The sequence below is a fragment of the Antechinus flavipes genome, chromosome 1, assembly GCF_016432865.1.
Source record: "Antechinus flavipes isolate AdamAnt ecotype Samford, QLD, Australia chromosome 1, AdamAnt_v2, whole genome shotgun sequence".
NCBI lineage: Eukaryota > Metazoa > Chordata > Mammalia > Dasyuromorphia > Dasyuridae > Antechinus > Antechinus flavipes.
The window spans coordinates 335,378,669-335,403,948 of record NC_067398.1 but is presented as its reverse complement, the minus strand read 5'-3'; the positions used below and the strand labels follow the sequence as shown (position 1 = coordinate 335,403,948).

General features: G+C 40.4%; 1 protein-coding gene across 1 annotated transcript; it reads left to right on the top strand.

The window, feature by feature from the left end:
* Nucleotides 1-1,566: 1,566 nt before the first annotated feature.
* Nucleotides 1,567-16,386, top strand: LOC127545686 (interleukin-9 receptor-like). Its single transcript, XM_051973125.1, has 6 exons — nucleotides 1,567-1,705; nucleotides 3,065-3,204; nucleotides 3,560-3,776; nucleotides 11,131-11,236; nucleotides 12,125-12,251; nucleotides 15,949-16,386. Exons 1-6 carry the CDS (start codon nucleotides 1,567-1,569, stop codon nucleotides 16,384-16,386), a joined length of 1,167 nt encoding a protein of 388 aa, XP_051829085.1.
* Nucleotides 16,387-25,280: the final 8,894 nt, after the last annotated feature.

Here is a 25,280-nt window from a genome sequence, read left to right as displayed (position 1 = left end):
TAAATGTTAAGTTGAAACTTGTTTCTGTTTCAGGGCCATGTTCTACGGGCATTTCTGGGAAGAGAGGCTACAGGGCACAATTTCTTATCTGGTTCTGTGTGATGTGCTTTGGTGGAGAGGAAGGAGCAGGTGAGGAGTGAGGTGGGGAGGATGGGATAGGGTGATTCAATGTGCACTCTGATGCTACTGCCTCAGGAAGCTAAAAATTACCTCTTGGAGCCCTTCTTCCCATCTTTCTTTTATCCCATTCTGCTCCATAGTAAACTGTGGTACCTTCTAGAATCCTTCCTTCATGGACTGGCTCTTATTGGATTAAGCCCTTGGTTGTCTGGGTACCCTTCAGGTTTTGAGGGTGAAGGGAGGAATTACTTCATGCCATACAGCTTCCCATGGCCCCTATCTCAGAACTGAATCAAATAGGTCCCTTTCCTACATCGGAAGGCCAATGAAGGAGTGTCAGGGAGAATAAAACACAAGTTAAAGACCAAACAAACACTCTCCTTGTTCCCTCTTTGATCCCTCCCTACTACAGCTCAGCAACTTGGAGCCTTGACCTGCTTCAGTAATTACATAAATAGGATCCATTGTAATTGGACTACCACCCTGCCAAGTCAAGACAAAGTCCATCAGCTCCTCTTCATCAGGTAAGTTCTAGCCAGGCCCACAGAAGGGGAAGGGTCCCAGCTTTGACATTTGGCCTGGGCCAAGAAGTTTTAGGGAAGATTTGGAAGGGGAGGATACTTTCTCCTCCCTAGGATCCTAGGGCAGATCCAGAGCCAGGAAGGATGGCTCCTAACTTGGCCAGTGGAGGTGATTAGTAAATGTTACCAGTCAGCCAATTAGCAAGTCTTTACTAAGCATCTACTATGTGCTTAGCTGTAGGTCAGGATTTCTGGGAAAGACAAATGTCTGTATATATGTATGTAAAGCCCAGCTCTAATGTTACCTTCTCCAGGCAGTATCTGAAATTCTGAGAAAGTATTTGAATTCTGATTTTACTATTTCTTGTCTATGTGACCTTGGACACGAGGGTACTAGAACCCTTCTAGACTTCAATTTTCTCATTTGCAAAATGGAGTTCTACTGGAAGATATCTAAGCATCCTTCCAATTTTAAATCCAATTCATTGATCTCTACATGTTTTGCATTCTCAAAGTATCTTTTCTCATCTCTTGTTTAAGACCCTTATCATATAGCAATGTGTATTATAGTTATTCACATCCATGTCATATTCCCCTCTTCTTTAAAACTTTAAGCTTCTCGAGAGCAGGGACTGTATCTCATTTGTTTTTTATATCCCTTGCAATTGAAGGTCAGTATAGACTAGAGGAGCAGGGAACACTTTATTGAAGAAAAGGACCTTGGGGATCCACAGATTTGATGGAGGTGGAGAAGAGGAGGAGATGTAAAGGAAAGGCCTAGGTCTCAAGATCAAAGATAAAGAATCCAGAGGCTTCTGTCTTCTGTTACGGGAGTATCCCTCTTACCTCTAACTAGCCCACTCCCTTCATGCTTGTGCTTTATAGCAACTTGGAATCATATGAAAACTACAGCTGCACGCTCCATATGGGCACCTGCACGCTAGAACTCCCACCGAATAACATACTGACAGTGTTTGATGAATTCACCATCAAGCTCCATGGCTCTGTATCGGGAGAGGAGGTGGTGTATCTGTTGGACCCCAAGTATCGGCCCAGCAAGAACAGTGAGTGCTCTCTTATCCCAGGAGAGGAGGGATGGGAGTGGGAGTACTGAATATTCTGGGAAAGAAAACTGCCCAGCCTTCAGGAACAGTGACGTATTTAGTTGCTGAGTATGGTAGTGCATGACTGTGATCTTAATTACTAGGGAAGATTGAGGCTGGTGGATCAATTGAATTTTGGGGTTCTGAGACAAGAATTAAAGTTGATTGAGCGTTGGCATTAAATCTGACACTAAAAAGGTAAATTTCTAGAAATGGATGGTCAGATTGTCTGAGGAAATATGAACCAACTCAGGATGAAAAAATGGGGCAGATTAAAGCTTCTATAATTATCAGCATTGGGATCAAGTGGCAACTGTACTTTCAGCTTGGATGAGATAAGATGACCTAGTCTCAAACAAACTCAACCTCAAAGAAAAATAAAACATTGCTGTGTCAGCATCTCAGTGTGTAGCTGAGATCCAGGGAAGATGAGCTGGTGTCCACAGCCTTGAAGGAGCCATGCTGCAGATTCTTAGCTTTAGTGTATTATGTTCACATCCTCTGAGTGTGGGGAGATACTATGGGATTTCCTTGTCCCCCAGATACCTCTATCCTGCTTCAGTTTTGCAAAGAAAGACCTAGAGTTAGGAGTTGGGGGTCTGTTCAGAATCAGACTGGAGATCAGGTTTTTGAGGAAAGAACTGGGGAAGACAGGTTAAAGCACTTGAGTTTATTTAGCTTGGAGCAGACCTACTTCTATATACCTAGGAGATGGAAAGAGCAAGAAAGTAGGGAGTAATAATTTCTCAGCAGCAAAAGGAAGCAAATCCTCTCTTCTAGGATCCTTCCTTTACGGAGGTGGCCCAGCTACAGTACCAGAAGCCACTATTCTCAGTGACCAGATCAGATCAGAGAATCAGTTTAGATAGCAATAGGAAGGACTTCAGTTAGACACAGGAAAGTAAAAAACTTCCTATAATTAAGGGATCTCATCACCATTGAAGTCTCTTTTCTGCAGATTGTTAAGGAAGAAGGAACCAGGCTCTTTGCTTTATCTGAAGGTAGAGAGATGGAAGAGATGACTTTTGACTTCTAGCCACAGAATTCTAGGATTCTCTCAGGGTACCCATCATGACCAGCATCTTTTCCACCCCGCTCCTTGCTACTTGCCCTTGGTTTGATCCCAGTCTCCTATACGGCACCCTCTGTCACTGCAGGGCTTTTGGAAGATGGAACTCGGGAATAGAGGGGACTTCTGATCTGAAAATCTGTTCACTTATCTCTGTTCAATTAACCCACGCCACCAAATAGTCAGAAATAGCCCCTGGCAGCCCTCAGGAGAGCACAGGTCCAGGTTCAGCTGGGTTTTTTCTGTTCCAGTCAAGCTCGATCCTCCCTCCAACCTGCAGAGCAATGTTAGCTCTAGAGGTTGCGTTGTTTCCTGGAGCCCTCCACTCAAGGAGCTGTACAAGTTACTCAGCTATGAACTGGCCTTGAAACAGCTTGGGGAAGCCTGGGAGGTAAGGCATTCCCACATTTCTTTTTGGCTGTTGGGTGGGTTGTTTCTGACTTTCCTAAGAAGTCTTTCCTGGCCTCTATAGCCTGTTTACAGCCCAACACCACCATCCCCGATCCCCTTCCTTCTAAGACTTTCTTTAGCATCCAAACTGCCTCAGTTGTCTAATTGCTGCTGACCCACGACAGACATCCAGACACAAAGGCCCAAGAGCTCTGCTATGAGGCAGAAAGGGGCTGGAAGAGATTTACCTTCAATACAAGCTGGGTCTGTAGGGGTTTGGCTCGCGGAGACCCAGGACCTAAGCTCTCCCTTGAGCTTGGGGCCTGCCCACTGACATGTATATGAATCCCCCACAGCGGGCAAGACATAAAGATCACATCGTGGGAGTGACTGAAACTACCATTGAAGCCTTCGAATTTTCCCCTGGCTTAACCTATGAGATCCGGCTGCGCTCTCGCCTGGGCTCCCAAGAAATAGGCGAACCCTTGGGTGACAAGGAAGCAGATTTCAGCTATCGGAGCCAATGGAGCGAATGGAGTCCAGCCCTGCAGTTCCAGTCTCCCAACTCTCTAGGTAAGTGAGCCTGTTATTACTACCCTAGGAGCTTTGTAGACATCCATCTCTCCAGGAGAATCATTGAGTAACCAATGGGTATTCATATAACCCTCCTGGGGCAGGTCCTCAATTCCCTGGCACAACTGTTGTCCAGAAAAGAATCGATCTTCTTTTATCGGCCCAAATGGGGATAGAGTCCTTGTGCCCAAGCTCCCTCAGCTTTCACTAAACTATAGAGGTGGGGGTATGGTGATGGTAAGGAAAGGGACTAAGAGTCATGACCTAAAGAAACCCAAGAAGCACTTTTTAAAAAGAACGTTTTTATTTTATTTTTTCTCGATTGCATGTAAAAACAATTTTTAACATTTTTTGGAGGAGGCAATCAGGATTAAGTGACTTGCTCAGGGTCACACTACTTAGTAAGTATCAGAGGCTACACAGGTCTTTCTGACTCCAATGGTGGTGCTCTATCTACCACACCATCTAGCTGCTCTCTTAGCATTTTTAAAAAATACTTTTTGATTTCCAAATTCCCTCCTTATCCTTTTCCCTTCCCCCTCCTTGAGAAGGCAAGCATTGTGATAGAGATAATACACATGCATCCATACAAAATACATTTCCATATTAGTCATGTTGCAAAAAGAGTAACAACTAAAAACAAACAGGAAAATGAAGTTGAAAAATATGCTTCTATCAGTTCTTTCTTTGGAGGTGGATAGCATTTCTTCATCATAAGTCCTTTCGAACTGTTTTTCAACAAGCACTTATTAAGTGCCTATTGTGTTGTTATGTTATTAAGTGCCTACTATATGGAAGGCATTATGCTAGGTGCTGAAGCTAGGAAAACAAAATGGGAAGTTTCTTTCTTCAAGGAGCTTACCTTCTGATGGAGGGAGGAGGAGATAATATATAAACAGGTAAGTTTATACCTGATAATTTGCTGAGGAAAGAAGGAATATTAATAGCTAATTGGAACAGGAAATGGCATATAACCTTTGCCATATTTTTAAAATGGAGTGACCTGTAAAGTTCCTTTCAATTATAAGGTTGTATGGTTTCTCTCTCCTGTACTGATGCCTTAGAGTTTCAAGTATCTCAAGTGGGACAGATCTAGGTATTTGATTCAGACACAATTATAGCAAAGTACCCAAATCATTTTGTTTTACAAATTTTCAGTACCTTGAACATGGCAAATTAGTGTCCAACATGCTTATAAATGCTCTGCAAAAGCTTGCTGATTATAGAGGTCAGCTTTGTGTTCATGGAGGACAAATCAACAACCCCTTTTCTTCTTATCTGTCCATCTGTCCCTTCCTGGGACAGAAAGGTCACCGCATGGGCCACCTTACTGGAATGCATGCTCATCACAAAGAGTGATTGGGGAACCCCCTGCTCTGATGCCTGGGGCACTTTTCCTGATGGGTATGTGCACTCTGGTTTTATGGGGAAGATAGATGTGTGTTCTGGCTCAACACACTGGGTGGTGGGGGAGTTGGAAGGAACCACAAAGATCATCTATAAAAGGTCATGCTTGAGATATTTGAGATTCCTAACTTGTAACTCTAAGGCATCAATCAGTTCAGGAAGGAGAAACCATACAACCTTGTAGTTGAAAGGAACTTTACAGATAACTCCTTTTTAAGATTGGAAAACTGAAACTCTGAGGGAAGAAATTATTTCCCCAAGGGAGAGTTAATAGCAAGGCTTGGGAAGAAATCCAGATTTTCCTAGTTTTTATTAAGGCAAAAGTCATATATCATTTCCTATTCTCAATCATTAGTATTCCTTCTTTTCTCAGCAAGTTATCAAGTATAAATTATGTTGGGAGAGGAAAATCAGAACAAAAGGGAAAAACCATGGGAGGTTAAAAAAAAAAAACAGAAAAAAGTGAACATAGCATATGATGATTTACATTCAATTTCCATAATTCTTTATTTGAATGCAGATGGCATTTTCTATCCAAAGTCTATTGGGATTGCCTTGGATCACTGAATTGCTGAATAGAACAAAGTCTTTCATAGTTGATCATCGCACATTCCTGCTGTTATTGAATACAATGTATTCTTGATTCTGCTTGTTTCACTCAGCATCAGTTTATGTAACTCTGTCCAGGTCCTTCTAAATCAGCTTGTTGATCATTTTTTATAGAACAATAATATTCCATTAACTTCATATACCACAACTTATTCAGCCATTCCCAATTTATGGGCATCCACTCATTTTCCAATTCTTTGTTACTACAAAAAGAGCTGCTACAAACATTTTTGTACATATGGGTTTTTTTCCCCTCCTTTATTATTTCCTTGGGATACAGAGTTAATAGTTTTTTACACAGTTTGATAGTTCTTTGGGCACAGTTCCAAATTGCTCTCCAGAAATGTTGGATCATTTCACAATTCCACTAACAATTCATTAATGTCCCAGTTTTCCTACATCCTCTCAAATATTTATCATTGTCTTTTCCTGTCATCTTAGTCAATCTGAGAGATCTAAGGTGGTACCTCAGAGTTGTTTTAATATACATTTCTCTAATCAATAGTCATTTAGAGCATCTTTTCATATGACTATAGATAGCTTTAATTTCTTCATCTATAAATTATCTATTTATATCCCTTGACCATTTATCAATTAGAGAATGCCTAAAAAATTCTAAATGAGGTCATGAAGAGCTGGACATGAGTGAAATAGCCAAACAAGAACAACAACAAACATGCACAGTCAAGCTAAACAAATTCCTACATTGGCCATGTCCCAATATATGTGTTCACCACTTCTCAGTCGAGAGGAAGGTAGCATGCTTTACAAGATCTCCTTCCTTCAGATTCTCTCTTCCCTACTTCTCTATCCGCTTCCTGCAGAGTGGGGATTTTAAATCTCGGAGCTGGAAGAGACCTTAGAGATCCTTCAGCTCAATCTTCTCCTTTTACAGAGAGAGGGACTGAGGCCCAGTGAATGGAATGACTTGTTTAAGACCACGTGGCTAGCAGGGGAGCACAGCCGCTGGACTCTGACCCAGTCAGGCTCTTTGCTTCTCATGTGGAGTAGCCGGTCCTGTGAAAAACTGCCCACAGGCTGCCCAAGGGAAAATGCTTGTGAGCGCTTCCATTGCCCTTCTCTCTTGGGCTTCCTGACCTGATTTCCGAGGGCTTGGCTTTGGCTGGGGCTCAGCTCTGCTGAGGTGCCTTTCCCTGCACATTCTGGGTGGGTCAGAGCGTGTGTGTGTTAGTGGCTGCAGCTGAGAGCCCCCGAGAAGCACCTGCTTCAGTGCCGATGCTAGTTCTAGCCTTCAATAGGCTGACGGCTGGCTTGGCCATAGCAGCGGGCATTAGCTGATGAGGATCCCTCCTGGATCCTACCCCCACAGGCGTGAGCTGGGCACAAGCATGAGCCCCTGGTTGGGTGGTTGGTCACCTGTAGGGGAAGGAAGGACGGGCCTCTCTTCAGGACGTGCGGACACAAAGGCTTGGAAAATTGAGAATCTTACATGGTATAAAGGGTAAGATCATAGATGGAGACCTTGAAAGTCTCTGTATTTTACAACCTCCTCATTTTACAAATAAGGAGACTGAGGCACAGAGAAGTTAAATAATTTCTCTGGTTTCTTCATAAGCTAATAAGTATCTGAGGTGAGAGTTGAACCAGGGTTTTCCCAGCTCCAAATCTAGTGCCCTAATGCGCCATGTTGCCTCTCCTAGATTAGGTGTCAGAGATATTATGGTCAGATTCACAAATCCAACACTTAGTAGGTCTATGACCTGGGATAACCCTTTCAATTTTCTGAGAATCAGTTTCCTTATCTGAAGATAGGAACAATAATATTTGCATTACTCACCAAGGAGGTTGTTGTGAAAGTCTTTGGTTTATTGAAGTATTGTTATTATTATTACTATTATTCTTTTTAAGAAAAGGGTAATTTAAGGAGACAGGGGAGTTGGATGGAAGCAGAAGGGAAAAGCCAAAAATAGAAGATAATTGGAGAGAGGAGGATTTGCTCAGAAGCCCCTGAGAACTGTTTGTTATGTCCTGGCACACAGCCAAAGGAGGGTGTCAGGAGCTGACTGCAAGCTGGGGTGGTGGGGCTTGGAACTCTCCAGGATACATTTAGGCTGTAGGAGCCTAAATGACTGGACAGATTGAGAGATGGAGCCCATAGAGGAGCCCAGAGCCCCTCGAGCAGTAGCCCTAACTCTAGGGGTGCTGATTCCTCTCCAGGTCCAGCTTCAGGCTTGGCTTTCCATTTTTGCCTTCCAAGTGGGGAGAGCATTCCAAGGACAGGTGGAGGGGGTAGATTTCATGAGATGAAGAAGGCCTGGACTGTAACTGTGTCATTCTTAGAGGGTATAACTCCCTGCTATCAGCTATTTGAGCTCAAAAAGGGAGAATGCAGTTATTCAATCAGTCAATAAGCATTTCTCAAGCACCTACTATGTTTCAGATACTATGCTAAAGAATATGGGATATGAAGAAAGGCAAAAGACAGTCCCTGACCTCGAGGAGCTTACCATCTAATGGAAGAGAGAACATACAAATTCACTATGTACAAACAAACCTTAGATAGGATAAATTTATTTGAACTAAAGCAGGAAGGAAACTAGAATTTCAATTCATGAGCTCATGGGCTTTAAAGTTACATTTCAAGGAACATTTAAGATCATCTAGCTTAGCCCTTTTATTTTATTTTATCTTTATAATAGCTTTTTATTTTCAAAATACATGCAAAAGATAATTTTCAACATTTACCCTTGCAAAACCTTGTGTTCCAAATTTTTTCCTTCCCTTTCCCTTATTCTCTCTCTCTCCCAGACAGCAAGAATTCTAATATATGTTAAACATGGGCAATTTTTCTACACATATTTCCACGATTATCACACTGCGCAAGAAAAATCAGATCAAAAAGGAAAAAATGAGAAAGAAAACAAAAGCAAGCAAATAACAACAAAAATGTGAAAACACTATGTTGTAGATCAGTGGTTTTCAAACTTTTGTTTTCAGTATCTTTATCCTATTAAAAATTATTGAGGATATGTCCAAAGCATTTTTGTTTATCTGGATTATATTTATAGACATTTGCCATGTTAGAAATAAAAACTATTTTTGAATTTGTAGACCCTCTTAAAGGGTTTCAGAGATCCCCAGGATTTTCTAGACCATACTTTGAGAACCACTGTGTAGATCTACACTTAATCCCCACAATCCTCTCTCTGGATGCAGATGACTCTCTCCATCACGAATCTATTGGAATCACCAGTCCTTTTATTTTATTGGAGAGCAGTAAACCAAGGTGCATAAATAATTAAATGACTTGTTAAAGCCACACAACTAAAGGGTGGCTCAGTGGGTAGAGCACCAGGCTGTGAGTCAGGAAGAATCATTTCTCTGGGTTAAAATTTGGTCTCAGATGCTTACTAGCTATGTAACTCTGGGTAAGTCACTTAACTCTGTTTACTTCAGTTCCTCATTTGTAAAATGAGCTGGAGAAGGAAATGCCAAAGCGCTCCAGTGTCCTTGCCAAGAAAAGCCCAAATGCGCAAGAAGGAATCAAAAATGACTGAACAACAATTTAGCCAAATAGTAGAGTTGGGATTTGAAGCCAATTCCCCTGCTCTCTGCATTTGCTTGCTCTCCTATTCAGTTCAATTTAAATTATTTCTACTAACTTGGCAAGTCTTTCTTGAACATCTACAGTGTGTCCAGCACAGTGCTAGTGTGTGTTGGGGAGACAAATCAGAGGGCATGTTGGATGTCCACTTAGCACCTCAAAGAAAACCCTCCCCATCTAGGTTCTGTTTGAGTTCTAGTTTGCTTTTCATCTATATGGTTCTTCTAGTTGCTGTTGTTCAATTGTTTTCAGTCATGACCCCATTGGGGGTTTTCTTGGCAGAGATACTGGAGTGGTTTGCCATTTCCTTCTCCAGTTCATTTTACAGATGAGGAAATTAAGAGAATCAGGGGTAAGTGACTTGCCCAGGGTCGACCAGCTAAGTGGCTGAGGCCAGAAGATCAGTCTTCCTGATTTCCAACTTTGTGCTCTATCCACTGTACCACCTAGTTGCTCCATATAGTCCATAGCAAGTTCCTTAACTTCTCTGAATGTTAGTTTCTTCATCTGTAAAATGGGGATTTGCCCAACTTCCCTCAAAGAGCTGTTGTGATTATTGAATTAAATTATGAAAATGAACGTTCTTTGGAAAATTTTACAAATATCCAATATTAGCATTCTCTTATTTGTGAGACAAATAGACAAAAAATAGGAATATCAGCCAAATGTTCACAAAATTCTTTGTGCCTCACATATGTGACCTCATTTTATGCCTATGACAATCCAGAGAACCCACAAAGATCTGCCCTTTACAGATGAGGAAACTGAGGAAGATTACATGTCGAGTTAAGATGATGATATAAGACAATCTTAATTATAAGATAATATAAGTGGTTGGTGTTTGATTGTGTAGTACAGACACCGAGTCTCCTCCTCCCCTGTGCAAGCTGGAGATATTTAATTCCTAAACTTCGATTATCTCATCTCCATGGAGGCATATCTTCCCCTCCCTTCTTAAAAAAAATAAAAGTCCATTCTTACAGAGAACTTGAGATAAGCACAGATTCTTGAGATACGTACTGCTTTAATGCCTACTCTTTGCTAGATACCCTGATAATAATAATAACTAGCATTTGCATAGTACTTCAAGGTTTGCAAAATACTTTACATGTGTGACCTCTTTTCATTGTCACAACAACTCTAGGGGGTAGGTGCTATTATTATCTCCATTTTAGAGATGAGAAAGTTAAGGCAAACAGAAGTAAAGAAGCTTATCTAGATATTATTGTTTTATAAGAAATAATGAGCCGGGTGATTTTGGAAAAGCCTAGAAAGGCTGACATGAACTGCTGCATAATAAGTCTGAAGTGCAATTGGGGCATATAGGTGGATATGTCCAGCAGACAATTAGAGATTCGGGTTTGGGAGAACTTGGGGAGAATTTGCATGGAGATGGTAACAGAAGCCAGTGAGAATGAAATGAAATAATAATTGTCAGCATAGAAAGCATTATTATACACGTTCGGTATTGCTGTTAATAAATTGCTGAAAGTGTTATCGATGCTCTGGGGGGAAGCGTCAGTTCTGCTCCAGCTGTGGCTCTGCTTAAACCCAGGTCCTTAGATTTCAAGATCCTTTCTGCTGCATTGCATGATGATTGCTGAAATGACTTTATTTATGATAAATACCCTGCCTTTGCCACCTGAAGCTTCAGTTCTTCTTTGCAGTGGCACTTGAATTCATCTGTTCCTTTTCCTGGCCATGGGGGGAAGGCTGGGTTATCCAGAAGCATATCTTGCAGTACTAATGGACTGATGATTTGTTCTCTTCCAGAAGTCTCCTCCCCATCCCAAGAAGGCCCTATCAGCATGATCATCATTTTCTCCATCTTCCTTTTCCTGATCAGTCTGCCTTACATCCTTTTCAAGCTATTTCCCAGGTAGAAGGCCCCCCTGGAGACTGGGTCTCCCTTTCCCAGTCACTGTCCACCCCACTGTTTGGGGGAGGAGGATCTTGACAATGCATCATTTAGGAGACTGGAGCTCTGAGAAGGAAGAAAGCCCTTTTGAGAGAGCCATAACTGGGTAGATCGCTTCCCAGTCCCATGCAACTGAATGGTGGCACTTTGTGGAAAGAGGAAGAGGAGGGGGAGTAAGTTTGCCACAAAGAGGAAGCTGTGTCCCTGTGGTTGAAGCTCTATGGAGAGTCCCAGTAATCTTCTCCTAGTTATGGCTCTGCAGTTTAGTGCAATGGTTCTCAAAATATGGTCTAGAGAATCCTGGGGATCTCTGAAACCCTTTCAGAAGGTCTACAAATTCAAAAACAGTTTTTATTTCCAATACGGTAAATGTCTATAAATATAATCCAGATAAACAAAAACGCTTTGGAGAGATCCTCAATAATTTTTAATGGGATAAAGATACTGAAAACAAAAGTTTGAGAACCACTGGTCTGGTGTAATAGAAATGATGCTGCTTTGGGAGTCAAAGCATCCTGCCTTTGCTACTTATTTGTAGGACCCTGGTATCCTGCATAAGTAAGTCTCAAAGTCCAATGGGGCTGCCTGCCTTGAGAGGTAGTGAGTTCCCTGTCAAACAGAGGTGGGGTGATGATTTGTCGGGGTTATGGTGAAGGGTGGGGATTCTTTGTCCTTCATGGACTGGATCAGATAACCACTCCCTCAGATCCTTCAGGAATTCCCTGCCTCCCCTCATTCATTAGATCCCTGCTACGTCAGGTTTTGCCTCATCCCAGTCCCGCTTCCCCTCACACTCCCAGGACCCCTTGCCCTAGCTGATTTGTCTCGCTATTCTCTGCTGCCCTCCAGAGTGAAGAAAACCTTCTATCAGAACGTACCCTCGCCCGCAGCTTTCTTCCGGCCCCTCTACACTGTACATAATGGAAACTTTCAGGTAATCTGGGAAAGCTATGCCTCCCCCCATTCCCCAAGGGCTGTTCCCATGGATTCCATATGGGAATCCCATACCTCTTCCCCCTAACTGGTGGCATTAGATAACGGAAATGTCATAGGGAGAGCCAAGGAAACACTCTTAATAGTCTAGTGGGACCACAGATCGGTCAGTCACTTCTCTGATCCTCAGTTTCCTCATCCATAATAATAATAATAGTCAGAATTCATATAGCCATTTAAAGTTTGCAAAGCACTTTATAAATATCTCACTTGATCCTCATGACAACCGTGGCGATTTATTATCCCCATTTTATAGATGAGGCAACTTGTAGAATTTAAGTAATTTGCCCTGGATCACATAGAAAGTATTTAAAGCTGGATTTGAACTTGTATTTTTTTACAAATTAATTAATTAATTTTATTAAAGCTTTTTATTTACAAAGCATATGCACAGGTAATTTTTCCAACATTGATCCTTACAAAACCTTATGTTCCAAATTTTCCCCTTCTTCCTCCCACCCCCTTCCCTAGCTGGCTGGTACTCTAATACATGTTAAATATGTTGAAATACATGTTAAATCCAACACACACACACACACACAGAGTTATCTTGTTGCACAAGAAAAATCAGATCAGGAAGGAAGAAAAAGAAAAACTGAGAAAGAAAACAAAATGCAAGCAAATAACAACAGAGAGTGAGAATGCCATGTGGTCCACCCTCAATTCCCACGGTTCTCTCTCTGGGTATATATGACTCTCTTCATCACTGAACAAGTGGAACTGGTTTGAATCATCTCATTGTTGAAGAGAGCCACGTCCATCAGAATTGATCCTCATGTTGCCATGTACAGTGATTTCCTGGTTCTGTTCATTTCACTCAGCATCAGTTCATGTAAATCTCTCCAGGCTTCTCTGAAATCGTCCTGCTGGTCTGAACTTGTATCTTTTTGACTCCAGCTCCAACACTCCATCCACTGCTCCACTCAGCTGCCCAGCAGACAATTTATGTTAATCAAATGAAATAATACTATGTTGTTAAAGCACTTTGTAAACCTTAAGGTGCCATATAAAGCTCAGCTGTGTTTTTTATTATTATTCTCTACAAAATGGTGATAATAACAGTTATAAAACCCATCTCCCAAGGGTACATAAATCGCAAAGGGCAAAAAACATGAGTTAGTAGAGGAAGGGCAGAGTCATCTCTGAAACTGGAGCTGCTCTTCTGAAAGCCCTTACCCCAGATCTCAAGCCTGAGGGTGGTAACCGCCTGGCAGAGCTGGGGAGAGAAGGATGACACAGCAGCACCCCCGTGTCTCACCCATGTCACACTTCGCACTTCTCAGCATCCTCTTGAACTCTTTTCCTTCTTGGGGAATCCTCAAAGCCCAGCACATTCTTGCTTTTCTCCCTGTCAAAGAGAGACCCTAAGCTCCTTCTGCAGACCTAGTATTCCTTATTCTTCTTGCCACTAAATCATTTGCATTCACCAGCCAGAGAGAGACCCAAACCAGTAGCTCACCATCTCCTTTCTCTCAGTCTTCTCAGGGGTTTACAGAGAAATCCCATTAAGAAATGCTTTTATGGGGAGTGGGAGAACACAAGCTCAAACAATAAGTTACAGTTCTGATTGTCATTCAATATGGTCGTTGATTGAATTCAGCAAACCTCTCCTTTTTATATGAGGAAGACTCTCTCCTTAGCAGTGTGTGTGAGAGAGGGGAAGGATGCAGAGGAGAAGTAGACATTGTTGCTCTCAGCAACCTTACAGTCTAATGGAAACATGCACAACTAATTGTGATACAAATCAGTACATAAAGGCAAGGAAGGATCCAAATCAAATTTCATGAGAGATTCAGTAAATCTTAGATCCCAAAGACTTTCAGGACTGGAAAAGATTTCTGAAGGACCCTCTGAAAGCCATCTGGTACCTGAGCAGAAATCCCCTCCATAACATCCCCAATAGTAGTCATCTATCCTCTAATGGAAGACCTCTGAGGATGGGAATCTCATTACTTCCTGATGCAGCCCATTGTACTTTTGGAAAGTCCTACTGGCAAGGTTTTCCTTATATTGAGCTAAATTCTGCCTCTGCAATTTACTGCTTCTAAACCCTCTGGGGTCAAGTAGAACAACTCAAATTGTTTTTCCCATGTGACAGCCCCTCAAATAGTTGAAGATAACTCCTGGATCCCATGCAGAATCTGAGAGTTGGAAAGTAGGTTACTTAGTCCAACCTATGGCTGACCAAGAATCACCTCCCCCTATGATATTCCTGACAAAGCATTATTCAGCTTCTGTTTGAAGACATCTAATGGCAGGGAGCTCACTGCCTCTTAAAGGCACCCTATTAGACTTTTGTTCTCATATGTGTGGGATATATTTCATTTCATCAGGGATGGATGACCTAACCTTTCCCCACCGGAAAGTCCCATTTTAACTCTCAGGGCATCCTGCCCCCTCAGTGCCTTCATGTATAACTTCCTTCTGCCTCCTTTTTCACTGCTTAGTCAAACTGAGCTTGTCTTCCCTTTCCCAGAGACTTTTATATCTTCCCCCCCTCGCAAAAACTGTCTTCCTACTAGGTTTCTCTTCTCAAAGCTGAATATTCTCAGTCCTTCAACCAATCCCATGCATGATAGAGTTTCAGAGCTTATCATTCTGATCACTTAGCTCTAGTCATGCTCTAGGTTGTCAAGGGAGAAACTGAATATAAATACTGTGGATATGCTAGGAGACATGATGATTATCACCTTTCCATTCTAGACACAATACATCTCTTAACTTAGGCTAAGAGCCTACTAATTTCTTTTTTTTTCCTATTAGTGTTTTTTTTTTATTTTTATTTTTTATGATTATTTTTTAAAAAACTTTTTATTGACAGATCCTACTAGTGTTTTAGAAGCACTTTGAGCCTATGTTCCTCTTCCACTGGGGCCCCCAGATCTTTTTTCCACATAAATGCCTTCTAATATCTTCCTCATCTTTAATAAGCCTCTTTTATGTGTATGCATGCATGTGTGTGTTGTGTGTGTGCCAGAAAAGAATAAGCCATTGTCTTGACCGTTAAGGATCTACCACAGTTTAATGATTATGATACATGGTGACTCATAACCAGCAATACTGGTGTAATCAGTGCTAGATAAAAAAATCTTTATTTCCTTCAAGACTCAGCTTAAGAAGCACCTCCTTCCTGACCTCCCCCCGCCCAACACTCCCTCCCCATCTGCCTTGTATTTATTTTGCATCTACCTCCCTGTGTACACATTGCCTTCCCTTGTAGGATGTACTTTCCTGAAGGCAGGAACTGTTTCATTTTTTGTGTGTGTGTGCCCAACCCTTAGCATAGCATCAAGCCGAGAGTAAGCAGCTCCTTAATATATGCATGTTAATTGATTAAAAGAAATGCTCAGAGTCCAGAAGAGGACTCCTCTTGGCTGGTGGGGATGGAGGGGTGGTGGAGGAAGAGAAAGTAGGATTAAGGACAGACCTCAAAGCGTTTCATTGATAATCAGGAGTGGAGAGAGGGAATATTCCACAGCAAAGGAAGGACATTATTAGCAAAGGCTTGGAAGAAGGAAGTACAAGTCAGTGCGTATTAAATGAATGAGCTGAATGAGTGAATATCATAAGCCAGCTCAGCTGGAGCCCTAGGACATGACTGCATTTGTGTAACTAATTGGCGAGTGATCCATTTTGGGGACCCTTACCCCTCTATTCAGGCGTTTCTGTTTGTGTTTCAGACTTGGGCCCAATCTGACCTCCTTGGTCCCCAGCTCAGAAGGCAGGGGGCCATGGATAGGAGGGTCTTGACCAGAGACGAGTTCTTGGGACTCATATTCCAGGAGTCAATTTCTCACCTCACCTACTTCCCGATGAGACCTAAGAAGATAGATGTCATGGATGAGGAGGATCCCTGCAAGCCCAGAGTCCCTGAGGAGACGACCCAGAAGGACCCAGAGTCTAAGTACCTCAGTGTTGAAGAGCTGAAGACGTGGCAGCTATCTGGGGTGATAATAGATGGGCATGGTGATCATGGTGATGCTCAGGGTCCCCCAGGCTTCCCTGGAGCCAGCCAGGCTAGTTCATTAGCTATAAGATGCCCACCCATTTCCCTGAAGCAAGAGGATCAGATTCCGGAGAGCTATTCCCCCAGCAATAGTGATTACTGTACTCTATAAGATGCCCACCCATTTCCCTGAAGCAAGAGGATCAGATTCCGGAGAGCTATTCCCCCAGCAATAGTGATTACTGTACTCTGTATGGCAGTGGGTTGCCCTTGGCCCCTGCTGGAGAACTTCAGGACCCAGGACCCAGCACGGGTCAATGAATCCCCAGTCTTCAAAGAGCAGGCCTCTTCTTGGGGCTTACCAACATTCAGATACCCCTGCCTAGTCGGCACAAATGATTCTTGGGTAACAATGTTTATTTTTAAGTGGCCAGGGGGTCGGAACAACAGGAGGCCATCAAAACTTCTCTCCAGGAGCCATAGATTTCTGTCAGTTAGTAGCGAGCCTTCCTTCACCTCCATACTCTCTCCTAGAGTAGAGTATGAATGTCCCTGCCCATCCCAACAATCCATCTAGATCACATCCTGGGCCTAATTCCCTTTTGTTCTTCCTTTTGTGCCCAAAGTCAAAAAGTCCTTAGTTAAGACTCATTCAAATGAGTTCAGCCTGGTAGACCTCTATTATTCTTGTGTGCACAGTGTAAAATTCTGAGCAAAATGGACCCAAGTTTCATCAAGTCCCTACATTCCAATGTGGGGTCAAGGTCTTGGCCCAATTCTAGCCCCTTCCTTGGCTAATTGTTCAATTCTATTCAACCTTCACAAGCTTCACCAGACAAATCATCTATGAGATAAAAAATGTTAAGGGCCTCTACTTTGATATCCTCAGAAGACCCTAGCCTTCTTGTTTATGAGCTATGGTCTTAGAAAATTCACTTATCCTCTTAAAGCTTTAGTTTCTTCCTCTGTAAGACGAGGCTGTTGAATTACAAGACTTGTAAGGTCTAATCCCCTTCTAGGGATAGATTTAAATGACCCTATTTGAAGAAATATAGATTGAGCTCTTTTTTGGGTGAATCTGACCTAACCTGGAGGCCCAAGTTTGCATATAATAAGATCTGGCAGAATATTATAAGCAAAAGGCAACCCTAGATCCATTCCTCATGACCTCTGGCCACCCAGAGGATTTTATTTCATCATCCTTGATTGAGGAGCAATATCATGGAATATCAGTCACTGACAGGTTGCTATGGTTCACTACATAGAAATGAAAAGGAGCCATGATCTGGATTATCCAAATCAGAAGAGTTTTAATAGGTTCCACTTGGCTTGGAATTCATTGTATAGAGAGAGACATCAAGAAGTTAACATTCCTTATTGATTTTAAGGTGAATATTAACATGAATTTCCATTGACTATCACCTGAGCATGGGGAGGGACACAAAAGATTTAAGGTGTGGGAAAATTGAATCAAAGTCATTTCTTCTAAATGAACATTCAGGAGAGAGTCACCTCTTAGCTCTTCAGCCTGAAAATTTAGTCAAAGTTATTTTATCAATTTTTAGAGGCAAAGGATGGCCAAAGACATAGAGTTGAAGTGGCCCATGGGCCATCAAACCCCAATTTCTCATTTTAAATTTGGAGTAAGATGAGGCCCAGGGAAATTGGCTGACTTTCCTGAGCTCACACAAGGAGTAAGCATCATACCTAAGTTTGAATCCAAATCTTCTCATCCTCAAATGACATTGTCCTGGTCGGCTGTGATGAAAACAGATAGTGAAAACATTTATGCAGAATCTATCTGGAGATTGATATGGGAATGGGAAATCTGAAGAGAAGAACCCCAAAGTTTGGGGAAGAGTAATAATAATAATAAAAAAAGAACAAGCCAGTTTCCACATCACCCTGGTACCATTTGCTGTTGCTATAGCAAGGTAACACTCCCTTTCTTTAGCCCAGCTTTCTTTAGTTTCAAGCTAATGGGATAGAGATATCAATGAATGCATACAGCTGATATCAAAGTTTAGGAAATTAGGGGTCATGACAAGCACCAAAAGCACTCTACATTTCCTATATTCAGGACAATTTAAGTTATGGCAGCCCTTCATGAGTATATCGTCTTTGTCCAGTTCCCCTCTGGATACCACTAAGAATTGACTTTCCAAGCATTTGCTATTTCCTGTTCCTTGGGAGATTGAGAATAGAGGGCTAAAGGTTAGTGATGGCCCGAGATATATGAGATAGGTACTTTGATATAATGGCTATATTTATCTTTTTTTTCTTACTTCTCTGATTAAATGTGTAGCACAGGCTGTGGGACTGATAATTCCAAACCTCCATTCTCATTAACAAGCTAAATCCCCAAAGGCTGGCTATGTATTTCTTCTCTCAGTGTCCTAGGGAAAATATAGTGGGATTTGGGGGTGGTCCTTTAGTGCTATAGCTCAAGGGCCCCCATCAGGTTGCTTCCTTCATTGATTATCAATTAATATCAATTAGCAAGTCAGATTTAGCTTTTCAAAATGGGTATTTATGAAGATGATTTAATAAGAACAGTTGGTAAAAATCACTCTGAAAATTGGGATACATTCTCTCATCAGTGAATATAAAGTGTAGGAAAAATAAGCTCAAGCTTAAAGCATATGTAGGAAAGGAGATAACTCACAGTTCCTGGAAATCCAATTCTCTATTTTGTGGGGTCTTCATGAAGTTACCCTGGCTCCTTGGAGAGTTATGAACTTGTCTTTCTTCAGTGTATTTAATTTCTCCTTGGCTCTGATATTGCTATTAGATATTATGAAGACATGTTTAGGAAGTCCAAATTATCTACCAGGGTAGACACTACCAGTGTCATTACACAAACTACGGCCCGTGGGCCAGATGCAGCAGCTCTGCTCCTCACCCCCTCACCCAGAGCTATGAAGTTTTTTTATTTAAAGGCCCACAAAACAAAGTTTTTGCTGTTACTATAGTCCGGCCCTCCAACAGTCTGAGGGACAGTGAACTTGCCCTCTATAAAAGTTTGAGGACCCGTGGATCAAAGTTCACAAGGCCAAAGGGGAGTTAAAAAAAACCCTCTTTTCTTTCTCTGATTTCTTTCAATAATTCCCTCTTAAGGTCTTGGCTGGAAGTGCTTTCCATCTGGGCTATCTAGCACTTAAAACTGCTCAATAATTCCAAACTAGCTCAAATGTTCATAGCCAATCCTAATATACTTCTTATTATACAGCATCCTGCTTCACCTGATGGCTTTACTCCTTGTCCACTTGTTTAACTAGGTCGTTTGTATTTAGCTCAATGTCACTGAATGATTGTTGATTAGAGATATCTAGGCCTTGCTCAAGCTTAGTTTATATCTCTGGTTGGTAGATTCAGCCTGAGCCCTCTGTAATTACTGAGGTAGGGGTATAATAACGCCTCTTATAAATGTTTTCTAAAGGGCTGTCATGATCTTGAATCACGAGAAGATGTACTCCTCCCCCTTCTTTGGAGAGCTGGCAGATGATGAATTGTGTGTTACTGGAACACACAATTGTATATACTGTTAGATATAGTAGTTGCATTAGTTTTATGGATTTGCTTTTTTCCCTCTTTTTATTCTTTGTTACATGGGATGGCTCATTGAGTTTGGGAAGGGGAAAGACATCTTTGGAAATTAAAGAAATGTAAAGACAAAAGGTAGTAATAAAATTGTAAAAAATCATGATCTTGGCAAAAGTGATTCAATGAAGCAAATGAAAAAGTTGAAATGGAATGACTGATGGGGTCCAGAACCAACTGATTGACACCCTTTCTGAATCTAGGCAGAGTCCAAGTGAGAACCAAGGTAACAGGTGAATGGCAAATGATTGCCCATAGAAGAATGGGCAGCTTGAGCTGATGTTCTCAGTGCCCTCTGGTGGCGAATTGTCATTACACAGGTAGGTAAATCGCATTTCCCCAATTTACAGAGAAATAGGTTCAGAAAGATATATAATTGACCCAAGCATTTATATAGCATGCTAAAGTTTTCAAAATGATTTTACATGTTATCTCATTTGATCTTCACACAACCCTGTAAAGTAGGTACTAGATAATTATTTCCATTTTACAGATTAGGAAATTCAGGATAAAAAAAAGGTCAAATGATTTGCTTGAGATCATATAGATAGTCAGTGTTTGAGACATTAAACTCGGATCTACTGAGTACTACTATACTTCCGAGTTTACCCTTCATTAATTCTCTCTAGCCACCATTTCTGACCCATCTCCTTTATGAGAGCTCCATAATCCCAGGGATGAACATGTATTTCTCACATTCACGATCCAAATAATCAGATTTATTATTTTATATTTATTATTTATTGACAGCACAATTATTGACAGCTGTCAATAAATCTAGTTGGAAATTATCTCAGTCCCAATTTCCTGCAGAAATACCATCCCCAGAAGATGTATTCCTTACATGATTATCTGGGAGATCAGAAAAGAAAGTGCTCATGGAGGCCTGGGAGGAGCAATTGGGCCCTGAAAGATTGGATCCAGGTGGAAAGGCAATCCAGGTGGGTGTCGGGAAGACAGAAAGAGGTCTTCAGAATAAGTGGCTCGTATCAGAGATAATGTTGGAGAAATAGGGATAAAAGTTTGAATACTAAACTAAGGAATATGGAAGCTGGATTTTGAAGGAAGTGGAATCAAAAGTGGAAGTGCAAGCTTGTGGAAGGGGAGAGGATAACAAATGATGTGAAATAAGAATGGAAGTGGAGGGAGAGAGTAAGAATCATCTAAGATGGTAAGAATTAAGATAGTAAAATTGGAGAGACCCTGAAATTGTGTTCATTCAAGATAGACATATTTGCAGGAAGGGATTCTGACCAACAGACTGAGCCAGTTAGACTTAAAGGAATAGACAGAGGAATTATGAGATAATCAATCAATAATCATTTACTTATTTAAATAAAAAAAATCCCCAGTTACATGTAAAGATAATTTTTAACATTTAATTTTTTATTTTTGTTTTTAAGTAATATTTTATTTTTTTTAATAAACGGAAAGATAAATATCACATACATTTAAAAAGTATTGAATTTCAAATTTTCTTCCACCCTTCTCCTCTCACTGCTGTGCAATGGTAAGCAATTTGAAACAGGTTTATTTGTGCAATCATGTAAAACTTATTCCAATATTAGTCATGTTTTTTAATTGAAGTTTTTTATTTTCAAAACATATGCAAGGATAACTTTTTCAACATTTACCCTTGAAAAACTTTGTGTTCCTTTTTTTCCCCCTTTTCCCCCACCCCCTCCCATAGATGGCATGTAATCCAATATATGTTAAACATGATAAATATATTTATTTAACATTTATTTTTAACAATCCTTTATTAAGCAAGGCAATTGAGGTATGCTGGATGGATAGGGCAGGGACAAGGAAAGACTATCACAGGGAGGAAATAACTCTAGCACTTTGAGTTGGAAGGAAGAGAGGGGGAGACTCCTGAAAAGACAAAGGACTAATTAGACAATGGTAAATCTAGTGACTAGCATGTAAGACTCAGGGAGAAGGGAAAAAATTAATAAAAAATTTATAATAAAAATAAATAAGCCAGTTTCTTTATTTTATGTTTTCTTCTCTATGGGCTCATTCATAGTGTCAGAATCCTAAAGGTCCTTGGAAAGAAGATGGTAGATTGTTAGAGCTAGAAGGTGCTTTAGTAGCTAGTATGTCTGAAAGGGACCTTACAGTATAAAATGTGGAAGATCAGTAAGAAAGGATCTTAGAAACCCTCTCCCCCCCAGAGCAACCTCTTCTTTATATAGATGAGGAAAGTGAGTACTGGAGAAGGGAAGTGACTTTTGTCACATAACAGTTAGAGTCTGGACTTAAACCCAGGTTTCCTGTTTGCCTATCCAGGGATGCTAGGGAAGCCTTTTCTTCAACAGGTAGAGCTCTCCTAGGAAGAAGTCTACTGAGGTCTGGGTCTCTGAGTCCTAGGGATTTAGAAAATGGGATAGAATGATCCTTGCCGTAGAAACTCAAGTAGAGAGGAAGTTAAGAGCATGTCAGAGAATCGAGTTCTATGTAGATGGGGGACAGGTGCAGGTAGGATCATCAGAAACTGACCACTTGGTGTATATAAATACCAGCCAGAATCCACTTCCTGGGCCTCCTGCTTATCTGGGCTGACCTCACTACAGAGCTCCAAGGACTCACTGTCATAACAATATTAGGTTACTGGTCAGTTGCTAAGCTGTCCGGAGGGAGGAAAGATAAAAACTGAATTACGCTGATGCATAGACTTAGCTGTAGTCAAAGTATACTCCGGAGGCAGACTGCTGATGTAACCTTGAGTTGCTTGGATTTGGGAACACAACTGGACGTCACAAACCAGTGTTTTGCTTCTGCATTGCTCATGACTCCAGACTGGGATCAAGGCCTTTGTGAGATCCAAACAAGCTTCAAAAATTATATCCCTATGTGATACTATCCACTGCAGCTTTTGAGCCTTTGTGCAAAAGTATTTAACCTCAAAATATCAAATTAGATTGAATATAAGCTGCTGCTTAAAATGAAATTTTTGGGGGGAGAAGAACAAGATACATAAACATACCAAACAAGTGTTATTGGTGATTTATTATGCTGATCTTTTATAAAAGTTTGATTTAGGGAGGAAATATAGCCTATATTCAGAAGAATTTGGCAAATACTTTATGGACTATGGAAAGAAGAGTTGGTGGGGGTATGTTAAAAATGTGGAATTAAAAAGTTATGCTAAAAACTGTCCCTCTTTGCATCCCATTGTGTGGAGCCCTAAGAAGCTGGCTACCACAAGATCTCACTTGGATCAGAGCTGGCAAGTCGTGATGAACAGGCAAATGCCAGGATAGGAGAAGAGTCATCTTGTCTTAGGAGAGAATTGACTGTTAGGTCTCCAAATTAGAGTTCAAGCTCATGTAAACCAAAAGACCAATTTGCACAGCTATCAAGGCTGTTTCTGGGTTCTGAGACCCCAAAAGGCTGAAGCAGCAGCAAAATCTGTTGCTAGAGCTAGGGATTTGACATTAGGGAAGGTCAGTATGATTAAAGGAATGACGACAAAAACATTTATTAAGTACTATGATTTGCCAGGCACTATGCAAGCGTATAAGTTGAATATGCAAGGTTGAGTGCTAGGAATATAAATGTGAAAGTGACCTCAAGGACCTTAAATTCTATAGGAAAATGGTGACCAGGGATGAGAGTTTTGATTTGGAAAGTCACCTTGATGGTGAGCACAGCCAGAGAGTACTTAATTGACATATTCTTTCTTTTTTCTTCTAAAAATTTCTAATATTTTAATTTATTCCCAGTTACATTTAAAACAATTTTTAAACATTTTTAAAAAAAACTTTGAGTTCTAGATTCTCTTCCTTATATCCACCCCCAACCTCCATTAAGAAAGCACATGTGAAGTTATGCAAAACATTTCTATAAAGCTCATATTGTGAAAGAAAATATAAATCTCCCTCCCTCTCCTACCCCGCCCCCCCAAAATCAAGAAAAATAAAGTAAAAAAGAGAGAGAGAATGTTTCAATCTGTATTCAGACACAACCAATTCTTTTTCTAGATATGGATAGGACTTTTTATCTTAAGTACTTCATAGTAGTGGATCATTGTATTACTGAGAATAGCCATGTCATTCACAATTGATCATTCTAGGATATTGCTATTACTTTGTACACAATTCATTTCAGTTTATTTGAGTTCATGGAGGACTTTTCAGTTTTTTTTCTGAGAACATCTTGCTCATAATTTCCCACAGAAAAATAATATCCCATCATAATCACAATTTATTTAGCCATTCCTCAATTGATGGTCATCCCCTCAGTTTCCAATTTTTTTTGCCTTGAGAAGAGAACTGCTATAAATGTTTTTGTATATATATGTCCTTTTCCTTTTTAAAAAAATCTCTTTTTGGAATTCATGCCTAGTAATGCTATTTTTAGGTCAAAAAATATGCATGATTTTATAGTCCTTTGGGCATAATTCAAATCTTTTGATCATTTTTCAATTGAGACATGGCTCTTAGTATTTTTTATAAATATGATTTCAATTCCTTTTATGTTTGAGAAATGGCCTTATCAGAGAAACTTGCTTCAAAAGTCGTTTAACAATGACTATTGCTAATGATTTTTTTTTGCTATTATGCTACTTAGTAGTTATATTTTTAAAGATAACTTTTTCTGCATTAGCATTTTCCATATAGTACTTTAAAATAATATTTAGGAAGCATAAATTTGCTAATGATTTTTGTGCATTTATTCTATTCTTTCTCTTTCCACCCTGTCCCTCCTCAAAAATGTTTTGTTACTGACAATTTCCTCCCCAATATTTCCTCTCTTCTATCACCCTCTCCCTCTTACTGCACAGTAAAATAGATTTCTATAACCATATTCAATGTGTCTGTTACTTCCTCTTTGAGCCAATTCTGATAAGAATAAGATTCATTCACTCTCTCTCTCCTCCCCATTTCCCCTCCACTGTAAAAGCTTTTTCTTGCCTCTTTTTATGGCAAATAATATACATCACTCAACTTCTCTCTTTCCCTTTTTTCCAGTACATTCCTTTCTCCCCTTAATTTTATTTTATTTTTTAGTTATTATCCCTTCATATTCAACTCACATTTGTACTCTGTCAGTATATACTCATTCTGTCATAATAATGAGAAAGTTCTAATGAGTTACAAGTATCATTCTCTTATGTAGGAATGTAAACAGTTAATCCTTATAAAATCCTTTATGATATCACTTTCCTGATATGTTTCTCCAGAATTCTGTACTTGAAAATCAAATTTTCCATTCAGCTCTGCAGTCTTTTCATCACTAAATCTTGAAAATCCTCTAAACTATGTGTGTTCCACAAAGGATCTAGAAGTGGTAATAGGTGGATTTTTTTTTTTTCTATTTTTACTTTCCCATCAAAGAAAGAAAAAGAAAGTCATGATATCATATTTTAAGAAATTATTAAGGAAAACTTCTCTGGTATCATGGAATCAAAGGGTAAATTAGAAGCTGAAAGAATCTACCAATTACCTTTGGAAAGAGATG